The sequence below is a fragment of the Doryrhamphus excisus genome, chromosome 22 (assembly GCF_030265055.1).
Source record: "Doryrhamphus excisus isolate RoL2022-K1 chromosome 22, RoL_Dexc_1.0, whole genome shotgun sequence".
NCBI lineage: Eukaryota > Metazoa > Chordata > Actinopteri > Syngnathiformes > Syngnathidae > Doryrhamphus > Doryrhamphus excisus.
Genome location: NC_080487.1, coordinates 12,142,044 through 12,169,164, shown reverse-complemented (window position 1 = coordinate 12,169,164; position 27,121 = coordinate 12,142,044). Strand labels below are relative to the sequence as shown.

Genomic DNA, 27,121 nt, shown 5'->3' with positions numbered 1-27,121 from the left:
CACTAGGGTCGCAGGGGTATGCTGGAGCCTATCCCAGGTGTCTTCAGGCGAGAGAGAGGCGGGGTATACCCTGGACTGATGGCCAGCCAATCACAGGGCACATATAGACAAACAACCATTCACACTCACATTCATACCTATGGACAATTTGGAGTCGCTAATTAACCTAGCATGTTTTTGGAATGTGGGAGGAAACCGGAGTACCCGGAGAAAACCCACAAAGTCCACACAGAGATGGTCGAGAGTGGAATCGAACTCGGGTCTCCAAGCTGTGTGGCCCGTGCGCTAAGCGTTCATTACAGTTATGGTTTTTATTCATTCATTCATTCATTTTCTACCGCTTATCCTCACAAGGGCCGGGGGAGGGGGGGTTACTGGAGCCTACCCCAGCTGGCTGTACACCCTGGACTGGTGGCCAGCCAATCACAGGGCACATATAGACAAACAACCATTCACACTCACATTCATACCTATGGACAATTTGGAGTCGCTAATTAACCTAGCATGTTTTTGGAATGTGGGAGGAAACTGGAGTACCCGGAGAAAACCCATGAAGTCCACACAGAGGGTGGAGGTTGGAATCGAACTCGGGTCTCCTAGCTGTGTGGCCCGCGCGCTAAACGTTCATTCTAGCTTTGTTTTTTATTCATTCATTCATTCATTTTCTACCGCTTATCCTCACGAGAGCCAGGGAGGGGGGGTTTGCTGGAGCCTACCCCAGCTGGCTGTACACCCTGGACTGGTGGCCAGCCAATCACAGGGCACATATAGACAAACAACCATTCACACTAACATGACCCGGAGTACCCGGAGAAAACCCACGCATGCACGGGGAGAACATGCAAACTCCACACAGAGATTGCCGAGGATGGAATCGAACTCGGGTCTCCAAGCTGTGTCGCCCGCGCGCTAAATGTTCATTCCAGCTTTGGTTTTTATTTTATCATAATGTGTATGAAATAGAATACATGAAAGGGGTATTTATTAGAGGTGCGGTGTTTAATTCGTCAATTAAATCGCCAAGCTATCTACCTCGTCAGCATTTCCCTGCTCGTTATTCAGTCACAACTAGCACTGCTAATCCTGATTGATTAGTGAATATGAAAACATGAATGCGGCGTCAATCGTCTTCACGGATGTGATGATTGATGACAGGCCTTCTGTCGTCAATCATCATCAAAGTTTGTTCCGCTCGGATCTAACCGGGCGGAATGGATTTTTTTTTTTTTTTTTTTGTGAAACAGATGAATGTCGTTTCTGTATAAAGAAGTGAGGACACACTGTTTGGTAAAATATGCAAAACGGGTACACAGGTACACACACATACACACACATATACACACATAGTGTTAAATTCTTTGTCATGCAGCTAGCTGGCATGCAGTGAATGTGTGCTGGGAGATGTTCTAAGACCTTCTCTTACTTTGTGCCAGCTCGGCTTTGCCCAAGTGGCTTTGCCTTTAAGTTCCCCCATCTGCTTGTCTTCACATTATCTCGCTCCAGGGCAGGCACCTTGCCTAAAATACACACACACACACACACACACACACACACACACATAGAGAGTTTCATCTTTGTGCTGATGACGCACTTTTCCAGTCATGTGTAGCCCACACACACTCACACCTTATCCTTACCTTTTTTTATTTTAGAGAGCTGGCCTCTGGAGAGAGAAGGCCGCTAACTTCCTCGGAGCGTTGTGATCATCATCGTCGTCATCCCGATCGGATCAGCCGTGGAGCTCGGGAGGACGTCAAGAGGGGAGCAAACATCTCAGGTGGGTTGCGTCAGATGAGATCATTTTTTTTTTTTTTTTTTTTGCTTAATCCAGGTGAGAGTTTGCTGGAAAGGTTTCACAAGAGAGAACAGTGGAGGAGTGGTTAGCGTTGTTGCACCCGCAGCAAGAAGGTTCTGAGTCTGAAACTGTGTGTGTTGTACATTCATTACTGATGAGATCATGTGATCACATTTCCCCCTGATTAGTCTGCACGGTGGTCGAGTGGTTTGCACGCAGGCCTCACAGCTCGGAGACCCGAGTTCGATTCCAACCTCTGCCCTCGTTTTTTTCCAGTTACTCCAGTTTCCTCCCACATTCCAAAAAACATGCTAGGTTAATTAGCGACTCCAAATTGTCCATAGGTATGAATGTGAGTGTGAATGGTTGTTTGTCTATATGTGCCCTGTGATTGGCTGGTTGGCGACCAGTCCAGGGTGTACCCCGCCTCTCGACATGAAGACAGCTGGGATAGGCTCCAGCACCCCCGCGACGCTCGTGAATGAATGAATGAATGTTTAAAAAAAGGCTGCACGGTGCGCGAGTGGTTAGCACGCAGGTCTCACAGCTAGGAGACCCGAGTTCGATTCTACCCTCTGCCCTCATTTTTTTCCAGTTACTCCGGTTTCCTCCCACATTCCAAAAAACATGCTAGGTTAATTAGCGACTCCAAATTGTCCATAGGTACGAATGTGAGTGTGAATGGTTGTTTGTCTATATGTGCCCTGTGATTGGCTGGCCACCAGTCCAGGGTGTACCCCGCCTCTCTCCCGAAGACAGCTGGGATAGGCTCCCCCCGCGACCCTCGTGAATGAATGAATGAATGAATGTTTAAAAAAAGGCTGCACGGCGACCAAGTGGTTAGCACGCAGGCCTCACAGCTAGGAGACCCGAGTTCGATTCCACCCTCTGCCCTCGTTTTTTTCCAGTTACTCCGGTTTTCTCCCACATTCCAAAAACATGCTAGGTTAATTAGCGACTCCAAATTGTCCATAGGTATGAATGTGAGTGTGAATGGTTGTTTGTCTATATGTGCCCTGTGATTGGCTGGCCACCAGTCCAGGGTGTACCCTGCCACGCGCCCCAAGACAGCTGGGATAGGCTCCAGCACCCCCCACGACCCTCATGAGGAAAAAGCGGTAGAAAATGAATGAATGAATGAATGTTTAAAAAAAAAGGCTGCATGGCGACCGAGTGGTTAGCACGCAGGCCTCACAGCTAGGCGACCCGAGTTTGATTCCACCCTTTGCCCTTGTTTTTTCCAGTTTTTAGTTATAATTTTTTTTTTTTTTCGTCAAGCGCTGATATTTTTCACTTTGTTCTATTGTCCTTGAACGCACCATAGTTGCTGTACCTTGTATGGCTTTTTTTCCCCTCTTTTCTTCAACTGATTTAGCTGTCTTCTCCAAGGGTTAAAGGTCAAACTCATTCTTTTGAAGCAGAGTAGTGGTGACTCAAAGGGCGGGGGCCTGGATCTGGGGGTCGGGTGGGGGGGGGGGAGGTGGGATGACAAACAAGTACATGAGTTAAATAAAAGTAAAATTCTTGTTATGTAACAAGCAAGCATAGCTAGCAAGGGAGCCATTAGTAAAAAGGGAGCCCTTGTTTCATGGCCAACATCTTTTTATTATTATGGGATGTTTGTCAATATGGGCTTGACCTCCACGCGATAAGAAAAAAAAAACAGCAGACTTTAAATAAATGAGACAAGGAAGTGCACAGATTGTTGTATAATTCATCCGCCCCCCCCTGCTGAGGATCAGCTGCGTTAGCGTCTAGATTAGAATTTCCTTTTGTTGCCTCCTGTTTGTGTACGACGCAACGCCGGGGCCTGCCAGGGCCTGCCTGCCTGCCTTCCTGCCTGCCTGCTCGAATTAGAGCTTTAAACATTCATTGGCCTTAACCGAGCGCAACCTCTTCATTTCCCTACTGTGCTCACATTTGAAAATCGTGAAGACGACCAAAGACAAAAAGGAAGGAAGAAAGCGAAGTTAGAGGACTGGAGCGTCTGCACAACAAGAAGAAGAAAAGCTCCTGGAATGACGCCTCCCGGTCGCCGCTTTTGCGTATCCTAAAATACCTGCTGCTGCTGGAAACGTGGAAGCCAGCCACCATGCATGCAGGCAGGCAGGCAGGCAGGCAGGGCGCCATTCCCCAGAGAGCCTCCGCTGTTATCATTAGCGAGAAGATGGTGGCGGCGGAAAAAAAAGGGAAGGGGGGGGGGGGGGGGATAGCGGCTCAAGCAAGAAACGTACAAACTTCAGCAAAACGTCAAGTGAGGTGGAAATGTGCTCACATTGCACCTCTTCTCTTTTCTTTTTTGTCTTTCCCGCTCTCCCCTCGTTTTTTTTTTCCACCACCACCCCCCCCCCCACACACACTTTTTCTGTTTCTGATGTGACGACGCGCTCTTCTAGCAAATTAATAGTGCTCAAAATAAGTCAGGACAACTTGAAACCGGTGAGGGAAGACAAAAGACAAAAGACAAGAGAGAGCGACGGAGGGAGATTTTCTGTGAAGTGAAGAAGAAGAAGAATCCCGACTTGCTTTTTTTTTTTTTTTTTTTTAGCATTGCGGTTTCCATTCTGGATTCATCCAAATGATGAGGTCGTCACTACTCACAGTGTGGAGCATCAGCAAAAAAAAAACAACAACAACACTACAATGTTGGAGGAAATAGTAGACAATTTGATAGCAATTCAAACGTGTTGAAAAGAAGAAAGTTCAGCTTCTTTTTTTTTTTTTTTTTTTTTTTTAGGAAATGCATCAGGCTACTAAAAAACTGAACCGCATTTTGGACACGTAAAGAAATTTATAGTTTACCTTTAAAAATAACATAACTAATCAATAAATAACCGTAATCCATTCATTCATTTTCTACCGCTTATCCTCACGAGGGTCGTACAGGTGCTGGAGCCTATCCCAGCTGTCTTCAAGCGAGAGGCGGGGTACACCCTGGACTGGTCGCCAGCCAGCCAATCACAGGGCACATATAGACAAACAACCATTCACACTCACATTCATACCTATGGACAATTTGGAGTCGCTAATTAACCTAGCATGTTTTTGGAATGTGGGAGGAAACCTACACAATAATTCCTACCAAGGGTATGAACCCACGCCAAGCTAAAACTCTTTTTAGCCACATCAAACAAGTCATTTGTCTTATTTTATTACTATACTGGGTAATACAAGTGTAAAAGTGACTATAGGGGTGCTATTTCATGTCTGGGGGGGCTCTAGTAATGTTAAAAAAAAACAGGTAAACAAGTTTTCATTCATTCATTTCATGCTGGAGCCTATCCCAGCTGTCTTCAGGTTGAGAGGCGGGGTACACCCTGGACTGGTGGCCAGCCAATCACAGGGCACATATAGACAAACAACCATTCACACTCACATTCATACCTATGGACAATTTGGAGTCGCTAATTAACCTAGCATGTTTTTGGAATGTGGGAGTAAAAACCGGAGTACCTGGAGAAAACCCACAAAGTCCACACAAAGATGGCCGAGGGTGGAATCGAACTCGGGTCTCCAAGCTGTGTGGCCCGTGCGCTAAATGTTCATTCCAGCTATGTTTTTTATTCATTCATTCATTTTCTACCGCTTATGCTCACGAGGGCCGGGGGGGGTGGCGTGCTGGAGCCTATCCCAGCCGTCTTCAGGGAAGAGGCGGGGTACACTCTGGACTGGTGGCCAGCCAATCACAGGGCACATATAGACAAACAACCATTCACACTCACATTCATACCTATGGACAATTTGGAGTCGCTAATTAACCTAGCATGTTTTTGGAATGTGGGAGTAAAAACCGGAGTACCCGGAGAAAACCCACGCATGGCCGAGGGTGGAATTGAACTCAGTTTCAGACATGCAAACTCACTTTGTAATTTTCGGGAACGGACAACCCAGTTTCTATTAATAATAATAATAATAAGGCCTTAAAAAAAAAAAAAACAAGGTGGACCAGCCTGGACACCTTGCATTCGGTTGTAGCATTGATGCTAATGTTGCTTCAGCTTTGAAGCAGTCAAATGTGTGCTTCGACTTACACTACTGTACTATTAACTGTATTTAAATAACTACTGTCACTTACTGTGACTTTAAACTATAGCCTGCACTCGAATGTATCAGTTTATTTGAACACAGTAAATCTAAAGTGATTCAACTGTATGGGGAACTATAGTGCCAAACAAATATCCCTTACTGTGGCTTTATTTCAGTCAAATCTGCATGAAAACATACATAGACTTAACCCGCTGTAACGTTATTTTCAAAGTGATGAAACTACTAAACTGCTGTAGTGCTAAATGAATATTCCTTACTGTGTCTTTAAAGCAGTGCATTATGAAACATAATACAGTTTTGTATTAGTATTCAAGATATTGTATGTAACGTAATTCTACTTACAACTGTAGGGGGAGCTCTATAGCACCAAATGACAATTCCTTACTATAGCTTTAATGTGCAGTTCAAGTTGCTGTTGCTGCTCAGGCTAGCTCGGGCGTCAAATAAAAGTATCTCGGCCTATAATCAAAACGAAGGAGCGAGCGCCCCGTGAGGAGGACTGCCAAGTACATGTCTTCTTCTTCTTCTTCTTGTACGAGCGGTGGTAGGCTGTCGCAGACATAATTGCAAGTTGTGTCCAAATAAACAAACAACTGGTGTCTGGCCGCGGGGGCCGCCGCACTACAGCGCCATCACGTTCTATAAAGAGCGCATGTCAGCCTGTTATCATGGCAGACCTCACATGCGAGCCGTACTTACTTGCTAATGAGCACTGTGGCCGCAGTCTAAACATACACGCATGCATTGGAGAGGGCCAACGTACAATTACGGATGCTGCGGAGCTGAGCTATAGATTCGCTTGTTGTGTTTTATCGAGACGGGAGGTTTTCATTGGAGCATTTCAAAGTGAAACTGAAATTGTAATTACTTTGTTTTAGGAAGTCATTAAATAGTAAAATATAGTGATATGCTGACAATATAGTTATACATTTATGAGTAGATAAATGTATGTATGATGGAGGTTGTATTTTTTTTACTAGAAAAATGTCTGGAAAAAGTATTTTTATGAGGGGGAAAAAATACAATATACAGCAGTTAAAAGTTTTAATATTACATAAATATAGTTGTATTATGATGAGGAAAAAGTTTTAATTTTAGGAGAAATTTTATTTGTACTATCTAATAATGTTGTATTTTTTTGTAATTTTATAAAAAATTTTATGACAAATGATGACAAATTTATGAGAATAAAGTTGTATTATTATGAGAAACAATTTATACTATTACAAGAATAAAGCTGCAATTTTATATAGAAAACGTTGCTAATTTTGGGAGAATTTTATATATTTTTTATTGTTATTATTGCTATTATTTATTGGGAGAATTTGGGAAAAAAAATATTATTTTAAGTTATAAGTTTTTTATAAGTTATACTATCGTAAAAATAAAGTTGGATTTTTACGATATTAATGATTATTCACAGACATGAGAAAAATTATATAATATGACAAAAATAAAGCTGAATTTTTACATTTCAAAAAAAAAATATATAATGAAAGTAATAATATTTTACAGGTAAAATGTCATAACATTAGAACAATTATATATAAATTATATAATATATGCTAAAATTACAATTATAAATGTCAAAATTATATTATTAAAATGTGTGTGCGGCTATTATTTTTATTAGTTTTCGATTTAATTAAACCCAAAAAATTATTGAATATAAATAAAAAGAGAAAAAAAGCAAGCCATCAGTGTATCCTGAGGTCTGGCCACAAAAGAAAGTCAACGCCATTTTTGATTAAACAAAAAACAAGAACAATCCCCCCAGACGTCCCATAAATCAAAGTGGCCCTTGAGCTCAATCATGGTGGGGGGGGGCTCCCAAACACTAATCATCACTTCCTTCCCCTCCTCTTTGCCTCCCTTGTGTGCAACATCCCATTGCCTTTGATTGGCCTGTTAGAATGATTAGTACGCCACCTCCACCGAGGCGGCGGGGAAAAAACGGAAGGCGGTGGGTGCTGGGGGGCCCCCCCGCTGTGTGTACTGTACAGCAAAGAGGACCACCGGACCCCCCTCCCCTCAAACACTCACATCACCGTCACTTGTCACATGGTGGATCCAATAAACAGTCACAGCCCCCCCCCCCCCCCCCCTCACTCACTCACCTACATGCATTCATCCTCCCCCCAGGGGGTGTTGTATGATGCCTGTACACAAAAACTGCAGACAAAAAAAAAACACGTCAGGACTTTTACAACTGTTCATTTGAATATTAGTACTTTGATATAATTAGGAAATGATCTGTTCCAGAGTCAAACTGTGGCCATAGTAAAAATGTTGTTGACTGCACTGGCAATGTTTTACATAACATTTTAAAACAGCTGGAATAGGTACAGATTCTGGAAGATCTAAAAAGCTTTCTGTGCGGGTTATTGTGTGTAGCTGCTCTTGGCTGAAACGGTGGTTAGACCCGAGTTCGATTCCACCCTCTGCGATCTCTGTGTGGAATTTGCATGTTCTCCCCGTGCATGCGTGGGTTTTCTCCGGGTACTCCGGTTTCCTCCCAACATTCCAAAAACATGCTAGGTTAATTAGCGACTCCAAATTGTCCATAGGTATGAATGTGAGTGTGAATGGTTGTTTGTCTATATGTGCCCTGTGATTGGCTGGCCACCAATTCCGGGTGTACCCCGCCTCTTTCTCGCCCGAAGACAGCTGGGATAGGCTCCAGCACCCCCGCAACCCTCGTGAGGATAAGCGGTAGAAAATAAATGAATGAATAGTTTGACCTGGGGCTGCACGGTGTGCGAGTGGGTAGCACATGGCCACGCAATTTAGGAGACCCGAGTTTGATTCCGCATCTCTGTTGAGTTTGCATGTTCTCCCCCGTGCATGTGTGGGTTTTCTCCGGGTACTCTGGTTTCCTCCCACATTCCCAAAACATTCCAAATTGTCCATAGGTATGAATGTGAGTGTGAATGGTTGTTTGTCTATATGTGCCCTGTGATTGGCTGGCCACCAGTCCAGGGTGTATCCCCGCCTCTCTCTCGCCCGTAGACAGCTGGGATAGGCTCCAGCATACCCCTGCCACCCTTATGAAGATAAGCGGTATAGAAAATTGATTAACTATTAAAATTGATTGACTATTAGCAGTCATAAAAACACAAAAATGTATTTAAAAAATATATAAAAAATATGAAAAAAATAAAAACATGATAAAAGAAGAATAATTTAAAAAAAGTTAGATCTATGGTGAGATTTGAAACTTTGTTACGGTGAAATCGACGAATAGAAAGCGTCATAAAATCAATTGTAAAAGTGTCTGTTGGTGATTATATTCATATTTTATCCAAAAATCCCATAAAACACTGACTATTAAAGAGTATATGAACATCCCTGACAAGAACAGTACTCTTGACTACTTGAAAGTCATGTTACCAAAAGGTTTAAATACATTGAAACGCTTAGCGGGCCGCATGTTTGGTATCCTTGAGGTCTTCAAAAGTACCAAATAGTAGACCGTCACTGTTTCTAAATAATCAAAATAGACTAGCAGAATGTTCTTTGAGGACGTAGCGTTGGCCGCGGCCTGCAGCCCTTTAAATGACGAATACTTTGAAGTGACAATCACTCCCGAGTTAATTTGTCTTCAGTCACAAATGCTCAAGGCGGCCATTGTGCAATCACCGCAAAGACAAAAGAAACACAACAATGTTGTGTCTTTGATATGCAGCTTGATAGGAGTCCACCTAAAGGCGATACATATCAGTAGTTTGTAGTACTGTACACTCGCGGTATTGTCATCGTATTGTAGTATTTAGTCATATTTTCACATTCGGTACACATCTGAGCGTACCGTTGACTCATGCGCCAATCAACGTTTTGTCTCTGATTCAATAACAGTTATAGCTATTTGCTTAAAGTATGTTGAAGTATGTTGTAATTAATTTTCAGCATAAATATTGCATAATAATTTGTATTATATTGGAAAATATTACATTTTCTGGATTTTTTTTTACCTATTTTTCTACTACTTTTCTATCAGGACATTCTTAGCATCCCTTTTATTTATTATGCATGTATTTTTTATATATTTTTTATTTTTTAAAGTTATTTATATAAAATATTTTTATAATGGCACACAGTCATTATCGACCTGGGTTCGATTCCCTGATTGGGCATCTCTGTGTGGAGTTTCAATGTTCTCCCTGTGGGTCCGGTTTCCTCCCACATTCCAAAAAAACATGCTAGGTTAATTAGCGACTCCAAATTGTCCATGAATATTGGATAATAATTTGTATTATATTGGAAAATATGGCATTTTAATATGTGATTTTTTTTCAAGCTATTTTTCTAGTACTTTTCTATCAGGACATTCTTAGCATCACTTTTATTTATTATGCATGTATTTTTTATAATTAAGTTATTTATATAAAATGTTTTTATAATGGCACGCAGTCAGGAAGACCTGGGTTCGATTCCCTGCTTGGGCATCTCTGTGTGGAGTTTCCATGTTCTCCCTGTGGGTCCGGTTTCCTCCCACATTCCAAAAACATGCTAGGTTAATTAGCGACTCCAAATTGTCCATGAATATTGGATAATAATTTGTATTATATTGGAAGATATTACATTTTAATATGTGATTTTTTTTCAACCTATTTTTCTAGTACTTTTCTATCAGGACATGCTTAGCATCACTTTTATTTATTATGCATGTATTTTTTATAATTAAGTTATTTATATAAAATGTTTTTATAATGGCACGCAGTCAGGAAGACCTGGGTTCGATTCCCCGCTTAGGAATCTCTGTGTGGAGTTTCAATGTTCTCCATGTGGGTGCGGTTTCCTCCCACATTCCAAAAACATGCTAGGTTAATTAGCAACTCCAAATTGTCCATAGGTATGAATGTGAGTGTGAATGGTTGTTTGTCTATATGTGCCCTGTGATTGGCTGGCCACCAGTCCAGGGTGTACCCCGCCTCTCTCTCACCTGAAGACAGCTGGGATAGGCTCCAGCATACCCCCGCCACCCTTGTGAGGATTAGCGGTAGAAAATGAATGAATGAAAACTTGTTTACCTGTTTTTTTTAACATTACTAGAGCCCCCCAGACATGAAATAGCACCCCTATAGTCACTTTTACACTTGTATTACCCAGTATAGTCATAAAATAATACAAATGACTTGTTTGATGTGGGTTGATGTAAAGTTAGACTTTAGGCTCCAGCACCCCCCGCGACCCTCGTGAGGAAAAAGCGGTAGAAAATGAATGAATTAATTAATTTGTATTATATTGGAAAATATGACATTTTTTGGATTCTTTTTAATATGTGATTTTTTTCGACCTATTTTTCTACTAATTTTCTATCAGGATATTCTTAGCATCCATTTTATTTATTATATGCATGTATTTGTTATTATTAAGTTATTTATTTAAAATATTTTTATAATAGCACACAGTCAGGTTCGATTCCCCGCTTGGGCATCTCTGTGTAGAGTTTCCATGTTCTCCCTGTAGGTCCGATTTCCTCCCACATTCCAAAAAACGTGTACGTAATTTATCGAAAAATGGTTGAGAGGAGTGTTTCTAATATTTCGGTTAACTTAAAGAAGTTGAGTTAACTTTACTTTGGGTCAAAATATTAGAAAAAAGCTTCATATTATGATGTAGTGCCATTCAATACTATAATAATATTACCATAATAACAATAGATCATAAAATGCTGACCACACAGTCAGGAGATCTTGATCATCGGCATCTGTGTGGCGGCCAGTCCAGTGTGTACCCCGCCTCTCGCCCGAAGTCAGCCGGGTTAGGCTCCAGCATATACACGACCCTAGTGAAGATAAAAAAAATGGATCAATTGATATTGTTACATGAATTAAAAAGTGAGTTCCAATACTACTAAGTACAACATATGTATTTGTGTACAGTCTTCATGAGGCAAGTTGAAGTGGTGTTTGTTGTGCTCTTCTGCCACCTGGTGGTTGGAGTGGAGAACTTTGTTAAAGCGCTTCTATTGTAAAGGATGCTTTCCACATCAAAAACAACAAAAAGATTCGATTTTGAGGAGATTCTTTGGGCAAACAATGCAATCTTTTTTTCTTTTTTCTTCTTTTTATGTGTGTGTGTGTGAGAGAGAGAGAGAAAAAGCGAGAGAGAGACAGCTGATACTTCTTTTAATGACCAAGACAATTAATTTCTTTAGCTGTTAAAGACAAGCACAGTATATAAATATACTGTGTGTGTGTGTGTGCGTTTCCCACGTCGTCATTAAAGTGACGGCCAGCACAAGGCGAGCATCATTTGCATAATTGAATAGCAAAGGCCTATAGCTTGACTTAAGCTGCGCGTTGGACTCCGGAGAGTGTTTTCCTTCTAAAAAAAAAAAATGTCATCATTAAACATCCTTTAGCCCGCACTGCGCATAATAATAAAGACTTTGCTCATTACTGACAAATATAGCTCCATACTTCCATCCGTCTAGTTTTTTAAAGTGATAAATATGGCGGAAATAAAAAAAAAAAAAAAAGGAAACATCTGTCATCGTGTGCAATGACAGCCCTTCTTGCAACCCCCTTGTTTTGCGTCTGTTGGTTCCAGAAGAGGAATATTTTATGTGGACCCTTTCTACCAAAATAACCTCCATAAGACACACATAAAAGTAGCCTGCTACTACGAGTAGTACAACTGTACAGTATACTGTATTATAATACAAGGGAGACTATAATAAGGTGGTAAATATAATCAATATTTCATTATTTCATCATCATAATAATGCTCTTTTTTAGCATATATATTCATATGATGTATAAGTGCATGGGGTTTTTTTGGACATCAATGTCACATTTGCACAACATATAGTTGCACAGTTTATTTTTATTATTATTTTTAGAAGTATTAGTAGTCATCCTAGTAGTATTAGCATTTTTTATATTCATATTTTTTTTTAAATGGCATTGTTTAGGGTCAAAATATTTGCTGTTAGTATAAAAATACAGGTTTATTCTTGTTGTATTGTGACTTTTACTATACTATATCTTCAGAATTTTATTTTTGTATTTTTTTATGAAATTATGACATTATGATATTATTGTAATTTGGGGAATATTTCCTGGTAATATGGTGACTTTATGAAAAAAACACTTTAACATCACAGTTTTATTCATGTAGTACTACTTTTTCATTGTGAAAATATGACTTATGACTTTTCATAACATTATAACTTATTATAATAATTATGTACTTGTTATTATTATTATTATTTGTGGTAGTAGTCGTAGTTAGAATCGAATATTTAGTATTTGGGTTCCTTGTTGAGGGTAGAAAAATTTGAATCTGCTCTGATTCTCATGGTATTTTTTGTAATATTAATAAAGTTAATGATAATTATAATAATTTTGTAATATTTTCCTCACAGTATTAGTTTTTTTTCCTCTTAAAGTAAGCTTTTGTTGAAGGAATTCTAATATGATTTTCTCCCTTCCTTTCTACTATTAGCCACAATACAAACACAATAATAAACATATTGTTAAATATGAATATATGAGTTATCTTATAATAGGCAGATTTGAATGTGTACCTAATATAGCGGCACATAATGATACAGTCAAGGTCAATGGTAAATTACATATAACGGTTATGCACTAAATTCCTTTCAAATAAAGCAGTTTGATGTCGAATCAATAGTAATCTTCCTCTCTGGATTATTATTGATTATTAAGAAGGTCAATGTAAAAACCATAAATGCGATGTCTGACTCCCGCCGATTAAAAAGTGGACATTTGAAGTGTTTTCCCACTCAGTCTACACTCCTATGCGCCTCCTGCAGGAGGCCTCCCTCCACACCAGCACCCTTAGAATCCAGCTTCTCCTCCTCGTATATAAACGGCGTCTAGTGATGATCAGGTCTGAGCTCTCGTGGCAGAAAGACTTCAGCGGACCCGTTTAGAGTCTCAAGGCGAGGACCCAGATAGCATCTTTCTATTTTACCCAGCGGCTCTGCTGCCTTCCCATCGGTTCCAGAGGAAAGGGGGGGGGGGGGTATATGGGTGTTTATCTGGACCGCTGATAAACGTGTTCTCACCCCCAGTCGGAGGGGAGGAGGCCGTCCCCGTCCCCCGTCCCCGTCGAAGCTATTTCTTGTCAACAAGATTGTGTGTGACTTAGGGAGCGATGGAGGATAATCCATGGTGGGAAAACAGTCACGGAATCAACAATTGAAGATCTAAATGAATTATTATATGGATTATGATGGAGGGGGCTTTTTGGTTCTAGGTTGTGACGGGTACCAAATTAATGGATCAATACTACTTTTTTTTGTGGCGATCAAAATACTTCGGAAGACAAGTTTTATAATCAGTATATTCATACAAATATTCATTGATTCATTATGGACGATTAGTTGCTCAGTCCCTAATACGTTTTAATGAAATTAATTAACTTTTAATTAATTTAATAACAGCACTATTGTCCAAACATTAAGGGTATATATTTTTTGAGTGGAAGTATTTGAGTATATAATTTATAAATATATATACACTGTATATCAGGGGTCTCAAACATGCGGCCCGCGGGCCAAATGTGGCCCGCAGGACACTAGTTTGAGGCCCCCCCCCCGCCTTGATATGAAAGTTTAATGTTAGTGCGGCCCGTGCAAGTTTGATATGGATGCTGTATGGTATCATGTACCCAGAAAAAATTATTACTTTTGATTCATGTTCATGTTAAAGGTTAAATAACTGTTAATAGTTATCCTCCCTATGCGTGTGGAAGTGGTAGGTTTTTGGCTATTTAAGTTTAAAAGAAATAACTTGAAGGCTACCGTTTAAGTCGCTAGCGCTCTAGTTTGCGAGTTAGCATGTGTCTCAAGACTGTGCAGTTGCGCAATATGTTGTAAATAAAAAGAGTATAAATGTGACTATAGTCGTGTTTTGTCATGTCTACAGGGCTCTAATAATGCTTTCATTTTAATCTGAAAAAAAATAATTTGTCTACCCACCAACTATATGTGGTTTCTTAAGTTTTTATTATTTGCTGTTTTATTATTATTATTATATTTATTTATTACTGATTGATTTTCTTTATTCTTGATATGTTTATTTATTTTTCATCTTATTTTGTGTAGAAACATAAAAAGTAAGATATTTGAGAACAGTGGAATGTTTTATCAGAGCTTTTATTGTAGAAAATCAAAACCAAAGCAAAGTTTATTAATTTTTCTGTTTTTAATAAATGCGTTTTTTTTTTTTTTTTGGGGGGGGGGGAAACCTGATGCGGCCCAGTCTCACCCAGACCCTAGCTCCAGTGGCCCCCAAGTAAATTGAGTTTGAGACCCCTGCTGTATATTATTACATTTAAATTGTTTGATTATTTAAAACCAAATGACAATTTATTTTTTATTATTAATTGTATTTTACCTATAATAATAATAATAATAATAATAATAATAATAATATATCCATCCTGCCTACACATCCACTTCTCATCCGTGTCATACAGTATGGAGCTAAACTGAACTGTCAAGAGCCTAAAGTGTACCTGGAGATGTCTTCCCCATCAAAGGCCAACCTTTTTCATTCCCTCCATTCAAAGGTGTCTTGCTGGGATATTTTCAGGCCTAAAAAGAAGCAGAAAAAAACAAGTGTGTTATTGCATGAAACACTCGCTACAAATATGCTGTGACACCAGCAATCTGTGAGTCCACAGAAGAAAAAAAAAAAGAAAAAAAAAAACCACGGTTCAAACGTGAAAACGGGAGTGTGAGCGCACAATGCAACTAATGGCCTCCCGTCTCCATCTCTCCCCCCGCAAGCTCACTTAAAAACTCTTTGCTCAGTGAGCGTGTGTATCATTCCTCTTTGGGATGACTGTCCTAGATTTAAAGGCTTGTCACACACAACACCACCAAGCCCTTTATTTTACCGTAAACTCTTGTTTTTTTAATCTTTTTGCATTCCTCACAGGGATATTCTTGATGCGGGGATGGTGTAAAAAAAAAAAAAACAATGTCCACAAGTGGGAGTTGACATCTTGTGTGTTGCAAAGTGTCAAAATGACGACCAATTTCTCTTCTCTGTACAACATAGTAAACACAAATAACAAATAGTTAATGTAATTATTTATTATAAAACATAAGGGAGTAGGAACACTCAGTTAGTAAAATTATAAACCGATTACAAACAATTAATATTTTGATCCAACATGAACGACATTGCTTTTTTGTCAATTACGAACAAAATACAATCGGAAAAGGTCGTTTCATTTTTTCATTCATTCATTTTCTACCGCTTATCCTCACGAGTGGCCAGCCAATCACAGGGCACATATAGACAAACAACCATTCACACTCACATTCATACCTATGGACAATTTGGAGTCGCTAATTAACCTAGCATGTTTTTGGAATGTGGGAGGAAACCGGAGTACCCGGAGAAAACCCGGCCAGAGATGGCCGAGGGTGGAATCGAACCCTGGTCCTCCTAGCTGTGAGGTCTACGCGCTAACCACTCGAACACCGTGCCGCCTAAGAATGACATAATTGACGTTAAAAAGCTATTTTCAACAAGGGGGGCAGTGCCCCTCCAGCAGAGGGTGCTGTAGTGAAAAAAGCTGGAAAACTACAGGCGGCACAGCAGTCGAGTGGTTAGCGCGTAGACCTCACAGCTAGGAGGACCAGGGTTCGATTCCACCCTCGGCCATGTCTGGCCGGGTTTTCTCCGGGTACTCCGGTTTCCTCCCACATTCCGAAAACATGCTAGGTTAATTAGCGACTCCAAATTGTCCATAGGTATGAATGTGAGTGTGAATGGTTGTTTGTCTATATGTGCCCTGTGATTGGCTGGCTGGCGACCAATCCAGGGTGTACCCCGCCTCTCGCCCGAAGACGAATGAATGTCATTCTTAAAAACACAAATAAGGTGTGTTAATTAATTAGTGTTAGTTAATGGGCATCAGCCACAAAGTTACACAGCTGAGTATTGTTTTGTTTTTTTTTGTTTCCTTGTGACTCCTGATGAGAAAACAAGCGCACCTCCTTGGTTCAGGTAAGAGCCCGCCAATCATGAATAAATGATTGTGACACTCAGCAATAATTTGCATTTGTGCAAAAGTGGCACCTCAGCGCTTTTGTCTGCCGAGACGTCTGGGGTTGTGTTTCTATATTTATTTATTTATTTCAAATTGGAAAAGGAGAAAAAAAAAAAGGGGGGGTTTTCATTAGCAACGGCGAGCCAAAAGGTGTGGTCTGTCAAGGCGATCACAGTCTGTTCCTGCAGGCGATCACAGCCCGGGCCTGACTTGTCTCTAATTAGACGCAGGGCCCGCCAGCGTGGTGACAAATGCTGAAGCAGGTTTGCCCTTGTCTAATCCGTCAGCGCTGGTTTTTAAGGTTATTATGCAAATCGATAGTGTTGACAAACATGAAAGAGGGCCGACGCACCATTTTTTTTTTTGTTTTCCTTTTTGATGTGCCACATCGGCTTTCGATGGCTTAAATCTCACCTCTCGGCAGGTGTCGTGTCGATAACGAGCGGCAATCGATCAGGAGGCCCTTCTGTGGGGGGGGTGGTGGGGGGGGACTGGGACAGAAGGGCGTTGATTTCATTAGCTGGAACAGAAAAGCAGAGTCAAAAGGACACAAAGAATTTGTATTGCAAGAAGTTTTTGTGAGCATGTATATTAAGTCTTTCAGTATAAGAAGGTATATAGGTCAGGGGTCTCAAACTCAATTTACCTGGGGGCCACTGGAGCTAGGGTCTGGGCGAGGCTGGGCCGCATCAGGTTTTCTAAAAAAAATATATATATATTAAAAACAGAAAAATATACAAACTTTTTCAGTGCTTTGGTTCCGATTTTCTACAATAAAAGCTCTGATAAAACATTCCACTGTTCTCAAATATCTTAATTTTTATTTTTCTGCACAAAATAAGATGAAAAATAAATAAATCAAGAATAAAGAAAATCAATCAGTAATAAATAAATCTAATAATAATAATAATAAAAGGGCAAATAATAAAAACTTAAGAAACCACATATAGTTGGTGGGTAGACAAATTATTTTTTTCACATTAAAATGAACAAAGCATTATTAGAGCCCTGTAGACATGACAAAACACGACTATAGTCACATTTATACTTTTTTTATTTACAACATATTGCGCAACTGCAAGGTCTTGAGACACATGCTAACTCGCAAACTAGAGAGCTAGCGACCTAAACGGTAGCCTTCAAGTTATTTCCTTTAAACTTAAATAGCCAAAAACTTACCACTTCCACACGGATAGGGAGGATAACTATTAACAGTTATTTAACCTTTAACATGAACATGAATCAAATGTAATAATTTTTTCTGGGTACATGATACCATACAGCATCCATATCAAACTTGCGCGGGCCGCACTAACATTAAACTTTCATATCAAGGCGGGGGCCTCAAACTAGTGTCCTGCGGGCCACATTTGGTCATAATCGAAATCAATATTAGCTTTTTTATCTTCTCTATGATTTCAAAATATTACTTTTGCATTCGAAATTCGATTACAATCATTTCCAAACTGCGGCAGCAGCACATCAAGCACTTTTCCATTTCCACTAAATAACATCTGACCCCCAGCATCCCAGCTCCCCCCCGCCCTCGCTACCGGTCGGAGTGCAAGCAGACGCTCCCTGCAGAGAGAGAGACAGAATGCAGGTCAAAGGCTGAGTGTGCATGTTAAAGAAATAGGGGGGGTGGCTGTTGGGGGGGTCATTTGCAACAACGGGTGCTAATAATGTCATAAGAAGTCCAGCTAGTGGGGTCATTCATCCTGTGACTGGTGTCCACCCCATATTGGGCAAGGAAGTATATCAAAGGAAAATAATATGATTTAGAATGAAGTATCATTGGATGTAGTGTGAATGGTTGTTTGTCTATATGTGCCAATAGACAAATTGCTACTCCTATCACAAGGGTCGCAGGGTGCTGGAGCCTATCCCAGCTGTGTTTGGGCGAGAGCTGGGGCACACCCTGGACTGGTCGCCGACCAATCACAGGCGATTATAAACATTCGTTCATTTAATTCATTCATTTTGTACGGCAAGGGTCGTAGGCATGCTGGAGCCTATCCCAGCTGTCTTCGGGCGAGAGTCGGGGTACACCCTGGACTGGTCGCCAACCAATCACAGGCGATTATAAACATTGATTCATTTCATTCGTTCATTTTGTACTGCGAGGTTCGCGGGCATGCTGGAGCCTATCCCAGCTGTCTTCGGGTGAGAGTCGGGGTACACCCTGGACTGATCGCCAGCCAATCATAGGCAATTATAAACATTGATTCATTTAATTCATTCATTTTGTACCGCGAGGGACGCGGGGGTGCTGGAGCCTATCCCAGCTGTCTTCGAGTTAGAGTCGGAGTATACCCTGGACTGGTTGCCAACCAATCACAGCCGATTATAAACATTGATTCAAATCATTCGTTCATTTTGTACTGCGAGGTTCGCGGGCATGCTGGAGCCTATCCCAGCTGTCTTCAAGTGAGAGTCGGGGTACACCCTGGACTGGTCGCCAGCCAATAACAGGCGATTATAAACATTCATTCATTTTCGACCGCTTATCCTTATGAAGGTCGCGGGGGTGCTGGAGCCTATCCCAGCTGTCTTCAAGTGAGACTCGCCAACCAACCACAGGCGATTATAAACATGTATCTTCAAAATTCAAAAGTCAACAAAACAACCCAAAGTAATACCTGGTACCATTAAAAGTATAAAGTTTTACGTGTCTCCCAATGATCTATATTGTGTTTTTTATCTGAAATATTCGTCATCTATTAATTTTCTATGCCGCTTATCCTCACTAGGGTCGTGGGTGGGTTTTTTTCAGGAAAAAAAACCCGACAATGTTTTGTGCTTGATTATGCTTTCAATTCACCGCCAAGATTACAATAATGCAAATATTTGAAAAAGTCGCCTAAGTCTTGCGATGTACTCCAACAAATACCTTACGTCGAAATATCGTATTTCAATAAGATTAAAAAAAACGGATAGATCTCGCGAAGTTTTACCTCCCGTAACAAACCTCGACCTATTTGTTTTAAGAGTACGAAAAAAACAGCTTTTTTTTTTTTTATAACAACAAAAATGTAATAAAACTTTCCAGATGAAACAAACTGCGGCGCGCTAGCACCAAAGCGAACCAACGACTTGTGATGCTGGTTCAAATAGACAAACTCAATAAGTTTACTGTCACCGTGACGTGACTAGATGACAATGAAAAAAAATCAAATCCTGCAGCGAGGCTACCAATTAAGAAACCCCGCGTCTTTTTAAAGTATGACGCCACTGATGTTACACTTTAAATTAAAAAAAATACAAACATAGATCTATTTATAATATTCAAAAAGTTTGAACACTTTGTCAGCAGATTAAAAAAAAAACTTTACGTTGACTGGAGTCTGGGCCCCAATTGGAACGGTGGGATGTAATTGTCGACACCAGTGTAAATGTTCTATGTTCTGGTGCCCCCCAAACCAACACATCCGCCCAGCCCCCATGCAACCTCCACCCATGTCTCACAAGTCTTTCAGACAACCTTGGTGTGATTTCTTGACAAAAGCGCTGTCGAGGTGTCGCTCGAGAAAAGTAAAAAGGGGCACAAGATGGTGGTGGTGGGGTGGGGGGGCAAATACAGAGCCCCCGCCCCACCCGCCCGGTTCCAGCCGTTAAGAAGAAGAAAAGAAACAGAGTAGGAATCCTCTAATTATGTAAGGTAGAGAGACTTTTTAGCGGGCGATAAAGTTAGGCGACGGCGAGGGCACGAAAGCCCCGCAAAAAGCGGGCGGCGCGCTAAAAGCTTAGCGGCGGCTAATTGCTACAAACTTAATGAATGCTGAATGAAGGGCGCAGACAGATGCTTTGTTGCTATGTGCCACATTTCTCCATCTCGTGAAAAAACATCAATAGCGGCGGGAACATTTGGCAGGTCACAGTTAGACTCAAGAAGAAGAGGAAATTAAACAGTTGTTTGTTTGTTTTTTTTACCCCCCCCTTAGCTAATTTATGGGTTATTTGCACATATTTTTATGTGTATGCGTTTACAGTTCTCCGCAGCGCTTGTCTATTTGTTGTGTTCTCGGCTTTCTTGCCTCGCCAGCTCCGCGGCTCTCAATTAGCGCCCGAGCCTCAGGGACCTAATTAAGCGTTTCAATTAATTAATACATTTCCTAAAAATCCCAGTGCAAGCTATTCTGACATTTGCTAGCCACTCATAAGCTGCAATGATTAGTTTGCGAGCTTATCCCTTAGGTACAGAGATGATGCAAGGGACAAAGATGGACCCGACCCCCCCACCCCCCTCTCGTGACCTTTTATTGAGTGTCCAATCAATAACGTAGCGAAGGTCTGCCTCTTTGAGCTTCTGAAGGATTGGTGGCAAAGTAAGATGGGAAGGAACCACACAGCAGGGGGGGCGGGGGGGCAGAAAGTAACCTGATGTCATTCACTGGTGATTCTTTGAGTTAAGAAAGGGATTGGAGCTGTCAGCACATTTGCTGATGACGAAAAAAAAACAAAAAAAGACCGTGTTGTTTAACGTATGGTAAATTCCCGATGGGCTAGGTGGGCTTGTTTTAATTTGTCGCATTATCTACCAAACACAGACGTTAACAGGGTGTACTTGTCAGCGGCAATGATGGCTGTGACTGCATCTTCCGTGTTCATTAAACGCTCTCCAAACAATCTTCAAGACCGCTCCATTAGTGGACGGCGGCGCGACAACAGACGACAATTTTTTTTTTTTTTTTTTTGACCATCAAATGTTCTCAAAAAAGCGCAAGAAGTGGACTTGAAAGACGAGCGCGTCTTGAAAGTTTCCTTTGTGGTTTTATTGTAAATGTCACAGAGGAGTCGGTCACTAAGTACATTTCTCTGCAGATTACAGTCGGACCTCGTTTATTGCTGTCAATTAGAACAGTGATAAGTGAATTTCTGCAAAGTACCATTTGTTAATGAATTTTTTTTCCAACCATGAGCCCTGTAAACATGAAATAACAACCCTAAAGCTGCACAACTAAAGTTGCATGCTAACAAAATAACTACTTAACCTCCAAATTAAAGAAAGGGTTTCAAACAGATTGAGAAAGCACAACAAATTAATTCATTCATTTTCTACCACAAAGTCCACACAAAGATAACCGAGGGTGGAATCGAACTCGGGTCTCCTAGCTGTGTGGCCCGCGCGCTAAATAATGTTCATTCCAGCTATGTTTTTCATTCATTCATTCATTAATTTTCTACCGCTTATCCTCACGTGGGCCGGGGGAGTTGGGGGTGTGCTGGAGCCTATCCCAGCTGTCTTCGGGCGAGAGAGAGGCGGGGTACACTCTGGACTGGTGGCCCAGCCAATCACAGGGCACATATAGACAAACAACCATTCACACTCACATTCATACCTATGGACAATTTGGAGTCGCTAATTAACCTAGCATGTTTTTGGAATGTGGGAACATGCAAACTCCACACAGAGATCGCCGAGGGTGGAATTGAACTCGGGTCTCCTAGCTGTGAGGCCAGCGTGTTAACCACTTGTTAACCCCAAAACTTACCACTTCTACATAAAATGGGAGAACATTTTTTTTATTATGCTATAGTAAACCATAAAGTAGTGATCAAGTCATTCATTTTTTTTAAATAGAGTGAGTCAGAAATGTTCAAACCAGAAAGTGCCAAGGGTCTGCTTCTTAGTAGTTTGTGGTTGATCTGGAGTTCTTTTAGCCATAAATTAGCATTAGCATCATTGTTTATAGTCTGGAATTGATGGTGTGTAAACGACTACTTTGTGTTCATCGTGCGTTATTCTTCAAGTTATTTGTCTTTTTTAGATTGCACTGTCACAGGTCACATTTTTAGTTGGGTTATGTTCAATTTGGTGTGTTCGTGCCAGGACTTGAGATCTCAACATGAAACAAAAATGGTGTCTAATTAACTTTGATTGTTGGATAGCTTGTCTTTTTGATTTAGTCTTGTTATTTTAGCCGACCTATGCATTGGAACCTGATTGTTTTCTTGACTAATACAGTAGGCAGCATCGTAAAAAATTATAAGATTACAGCTTTGTGGTTTTAGACTATGATAAATGTCAATTTCTTGTAGTCGTTTTTATGTTAGACAAGGCCAGTAATTGGTTCAGTCTGATTTGCATTTGTTGTTGATGTGATCTATATACGTGATCTATGCCATATAGATTTTTATATACCAAAAGGGCAGAACTAAGCACTACAGTCTGTTAATTGGTTCTTGGTCTATGGAAAAACAGCAAGAGAAAATTGCGATGGCAGGTCTTATTCTTTGATCAATTTATCGGTAGAATGCATTGAACAGCTATCCGCTCACGCTGGAATCAAACTCGCTGAAGTTTTACTATTCCAAAACTGAAGTGCAGCGCTCGGGCCTCTCTGCGAGTTGCAAACTGTCGCTCCGCATTAGCCGCTGCAACAAAGCCGGGCCAAGATCCCGCTTCTCTCACCGCGCCTTCAGGACTTCTTGGCTGACCCGCGCTGCCTACAGCTGTCAAACATGGCCGCCCGGTGTGGCCTCACTCGTGAGAAGAAAGCAGCCTCCACCGAGGAGGAAATGTATTCTGGCAATCAAATAAAACGAGCAGTGAGACATCAGCCGCCAAAGAGCCCGCCGAAGTCACATTAAACGCAGCGGTTGCTCATCACAGGCGGCACCGGAGCGCATCGATTTGTGGAAAAGAGACAAGGATGAGTCAAGAAGAGGGATCTGAAAGCGGGCCGACTCGCGGAAAAACCACCACGGAGCGATCTCGTTTGTTCCCTGGCAACTTGGACCGAGGCCTCAGTGACTCTGTGGCGCCCTCTAACAGCCCTCGCGGGATGGCACTTTGATGCAAAGACAAGGAGGGTTGTTGTGCATCTTAATCTTCCATAAGGTGATCTTTGGATGGGGTGTTTCGTACGAGAAGAAGAAAAGACGAAGGTTTTGTGCGTTTGCAAGAGTGCTGGGAGCTAGAGTTCACTACGGGGGCGTAAGTGTGTCAAGAAGAGCCCCTCCTTCCACCACCACCACCCATCCGCAAGCCCGGGGCCTTTTTTCCACAACACTAAAAAGCATAAACAGTCAATACCGAATGCAACTCACAGAAGGAGAGGGATTTAGAAAAATAAAAAAAGAAAAGTGTTACACAACACACGGCGAGATCACACAAACGGAGGCTGGGGCTGTAGGAAGTGGAGCATCTCCTCCGCGTAGATCCTTCATTGGGGCTGTGAGCGTGAAGCACCAAGGTGGAAGAAGGGATGAGCATACCTGCCGCAAAGACAGCAAGGTCAGATTAAAAAAAAAGAAAAAGAAAAAAAAAAAAGATGTTAGGCCTCAGCCAGCGCAGAAAAAGCGCATATGGCGCTAAGTCTGCCGCCGCAAACACATGCTCTCCATGCTAATGAGCGGCAAGCACATCTCGAGTTTAAAAGGAGACTTTTAAGACTTCCGTTTTCGAGATGTGAGGACTTGTTTATCCGCATTGTTCTCGCGAGTGTCTCTCCTCCACGTCTCTCAAGTTCTTTCAAACGATATCATCTCTCGCAAACACTCGACACCTGGCTGGCTGGCTGGCTGGCTGACTTCAAGAGCGCCAAATCATCGGAGAAGTCTGCGCGCCGCTGTCTCCTTTTTAATCAGGCATTCAGCACCCGCCTCACATGTTCAAGCGTTCGGGGAGAGTCGCTGCTCTGTAAGCGTGCAAAGAAGCAAAGAACAGGTGCAGAATGGTCGACGTTCCATTTGTGTGTGTGTGTGTGTGTGTGTGTGATTAATAGAGGTAGCCGGAGAAAGCCAGGAGATTTGGTTGCACCTCTACTCGGGCATTACGGTAGCTAAATCAGCAGTCACTCTTAACTATTAGGTCCAGGGGCCATATTGTTTTATGTATTAGAATTAATACACATCAAAAAGTGTATTATTTTTTAAATAATTTATATATACATACAGTATATTAAAATATTATTATCCATCCATTATCCATTTTCTATGGCGCTTATCCTGAATTATCCTTATCCTGGCGCTGAAAACATACATACATATTACATTAACTAAAAAAATAAAAACGTATTTTTTCTTGCTAAATGTCATTTTACTGCATGCATTTAATTACATTACACAATAGTTTTATTTCTTTCATTGTAAATTTGTTGGTAAAACAAGACAAAAATGGTATCATGAGGTGATTATACACAGGCGGCCCCCATCATGGCCCCTGTACAAAATGGCGGGTCATTTAAAAAGTGTATAGTTCGTGTGGACAAAAAAGTTAAATATACCGGCTATACAAAAATAAACTTTTTATTACATTGGCGCTGTGATTCAGTATATCAACGATACATTTTTATTTTTATAAATACTCACGTTTTTTCGCTATTGTTTGGTGGTCCTGTGATCCTCCTGTACCAAAAATTTAAACGCATGCGCACCAGAGCAAGCACGCCTCTGTTATGGTGGTTCTCCACTGTGCTTTGAAGCGCGTCCCCACACAGTCTGACACTCTTTTATAACTTGATTTTGACCCGAACATATCAACTGCAGTACATTTCTAACACCGTGTACTGAATGTATTTCCAACTCACGCACGGTCCCTCGACCCTTCATGCTGGGAACGACACTTCCGCATTCTCATTGCAAGAGCGCGAGATTCATTCAGGGACACTCCAAACTTCACAAAAAGGGGCGTCTGTGTATTTAAATAAGTACGAAGATAAAGAAAAAAGATGAAGTAGATATTCTCAACTCTTAACTATTCGCAACTCTTAATTCGGGTGTACAATTTGTTAAATTTAAGTACAGCATGCTGGTTAATACACTAATAACAAGTAAATGTAGCTTAAATTACGTGATGTCTTTGAATGCAACCCCTAGTGCCCGTAATAACACGGTTTAAAGTGTGATTCAAATGTTTTGCTCCTCTTAAAGAGACAGGTCTTATGCTTGTTTTGTGTGGTATCTTTTAGCCTGATTAAAATTTTAAGTTAATTTGGAGCTGTAATATATAAATATATGTCACCCTGTCTTGTAATGTATATCTGTTCATTAAATACAGTAAAAAGGGCATATTTCAGACATACAGTCATTGCAAATAGTGGGTATTCATTATTAATCAATTTAAATACTGTGATTAAATTGTAAATAATTAGACAGACATTGTATATAAACAAAATAAAAATATCCAAATGTAGTTTTCAGCCACAGCTCACTTTAGGTATAGAACAGGGGTAATATGCTACCCCCTGTTGGCTGGGAGGTTGGTACAGTATATGCAGTCCGGACTGAGAGATGGCATCTGTAAAGCTAGGAAATGTATTTAATTTATTAAATGGACATTATTTTAGCACAAGTAGTTTTTCCGATACACTCAATGAAATAATGACAAGAATTATTCCATCTGTGTTCCCTCACATTCTGTGTTTTCCCTCCTTGAGAGAATGTTCTCCTGGCTTGTGCCCAAACAAAAGTTCCTTCCTCTGTCAGTACAGTTTCCCTTCCAGAGCAAGACTTCCATCTTTTAAACATCGGTAGGAAAGAGAACAATATCTGTGAAAGTGTGAAATTTGACTCCCACCCAGCGGAATAGCGGCCCTCTTCCTTGTGTTGTCAAACAGAATGACTAAACACGCTCATTCACGCACTCCCACGACAGCGGGACTTTATTAATTTATAACGTTATCGGTGCACGGCACGCCGCATGATTGACAATGTGATAAATTGTATTTGAATACGGCTGACATCAATTATGTAACCGGTGGTGGCTTTGTTGCCCCCCCTCCCCTCCCCCCCTCAAGATAACATGGTGTAGAGTAGAAGACATGGAGAAGCTCCAATGTGGCAGAGAGCGACAATGCCCCACTGACAATAAAAACGCAGAGGTACATTTTGGCATCACAGAAAGGCGGACATGAGGCCTCGCTGATGTAGGAGTTAGGCCGAAATAGGCAGAAACTTTTGTCACATAATCAATAATCATGAGATGTTTTTTAAATTAATTCATTATGCCACTATGTCTGAAATATGCCCATTTTGACAGAATTTTATTGAAAGAAACATAAATAACATTACACCATGATATATATTTATATATATATTTATATTTATTGAACTGAAAATTCAAATCACGCTAAAACTAGTTTCTTTAATAGCAACACAACATTCCAATTGCACTTAACAGCGTCATTATTAGCACTGAGGGGTAGTGTTCAAAGACACCACATCATTTAAGATGTATTTTGAGTGTATTTCCGGGATTATACTTAAATTCAGTACAAAGTGTACTTCCGCATAAAG

At 40.9% G+C, this 27,121-nt stretch overlaps 1 protein-coding gene and 1 long non-coding RNA gene across 4 annotated transcripts in view; one reads left to right on the top strand and one right to left on the bottom strand.

The window, feature by feature from the left end:
- Positions 1-27,121, top strand: part of crygmxl2 (crystallin, gamma MX, like 2) — a 64,526-nt gene that overhangs the window by 8,752 nt on the left and 28,653 nt on the right. The window contains exon 2 of the mRNA XM_058061124.1: positions 1,653-1,777. Coding sequence (XP_057917107.1) covers positions 1,653-1,777 — 125 coding nt within the window. The remainder of the gene's footprint in view (positions 1-1,652; positions 1,778-27,121) is intronic.
- On the bottom strand, positions 943-26,979 carry LOC131109292 (uncharacterized). Of its 3 annotated transcripts, none has more exons than XR_009120726.1 (9): positions 25,196-26,979; positions 17,529-17,580; positions 17,297-17,402; positions 15,335-15,413; positions 11,522-11,630; positions 7,960-8,014; positions 3,129-3,249; positions 1,638-1,842; positions 943-1,517 (listed from the first exon to the last, which is right to left on the bottom strand). It is a non-coding gene; the product is annotated as an uncharacterized LOC131109292 (long non-coding RNA). The 3 variants fall into 3 exon arrangements; XR_009120724.1 differs by having other exon boundaries at positions 7,960-8,001; XR_009120725.1 differs by lacking the exon at positions 7,960-8,014.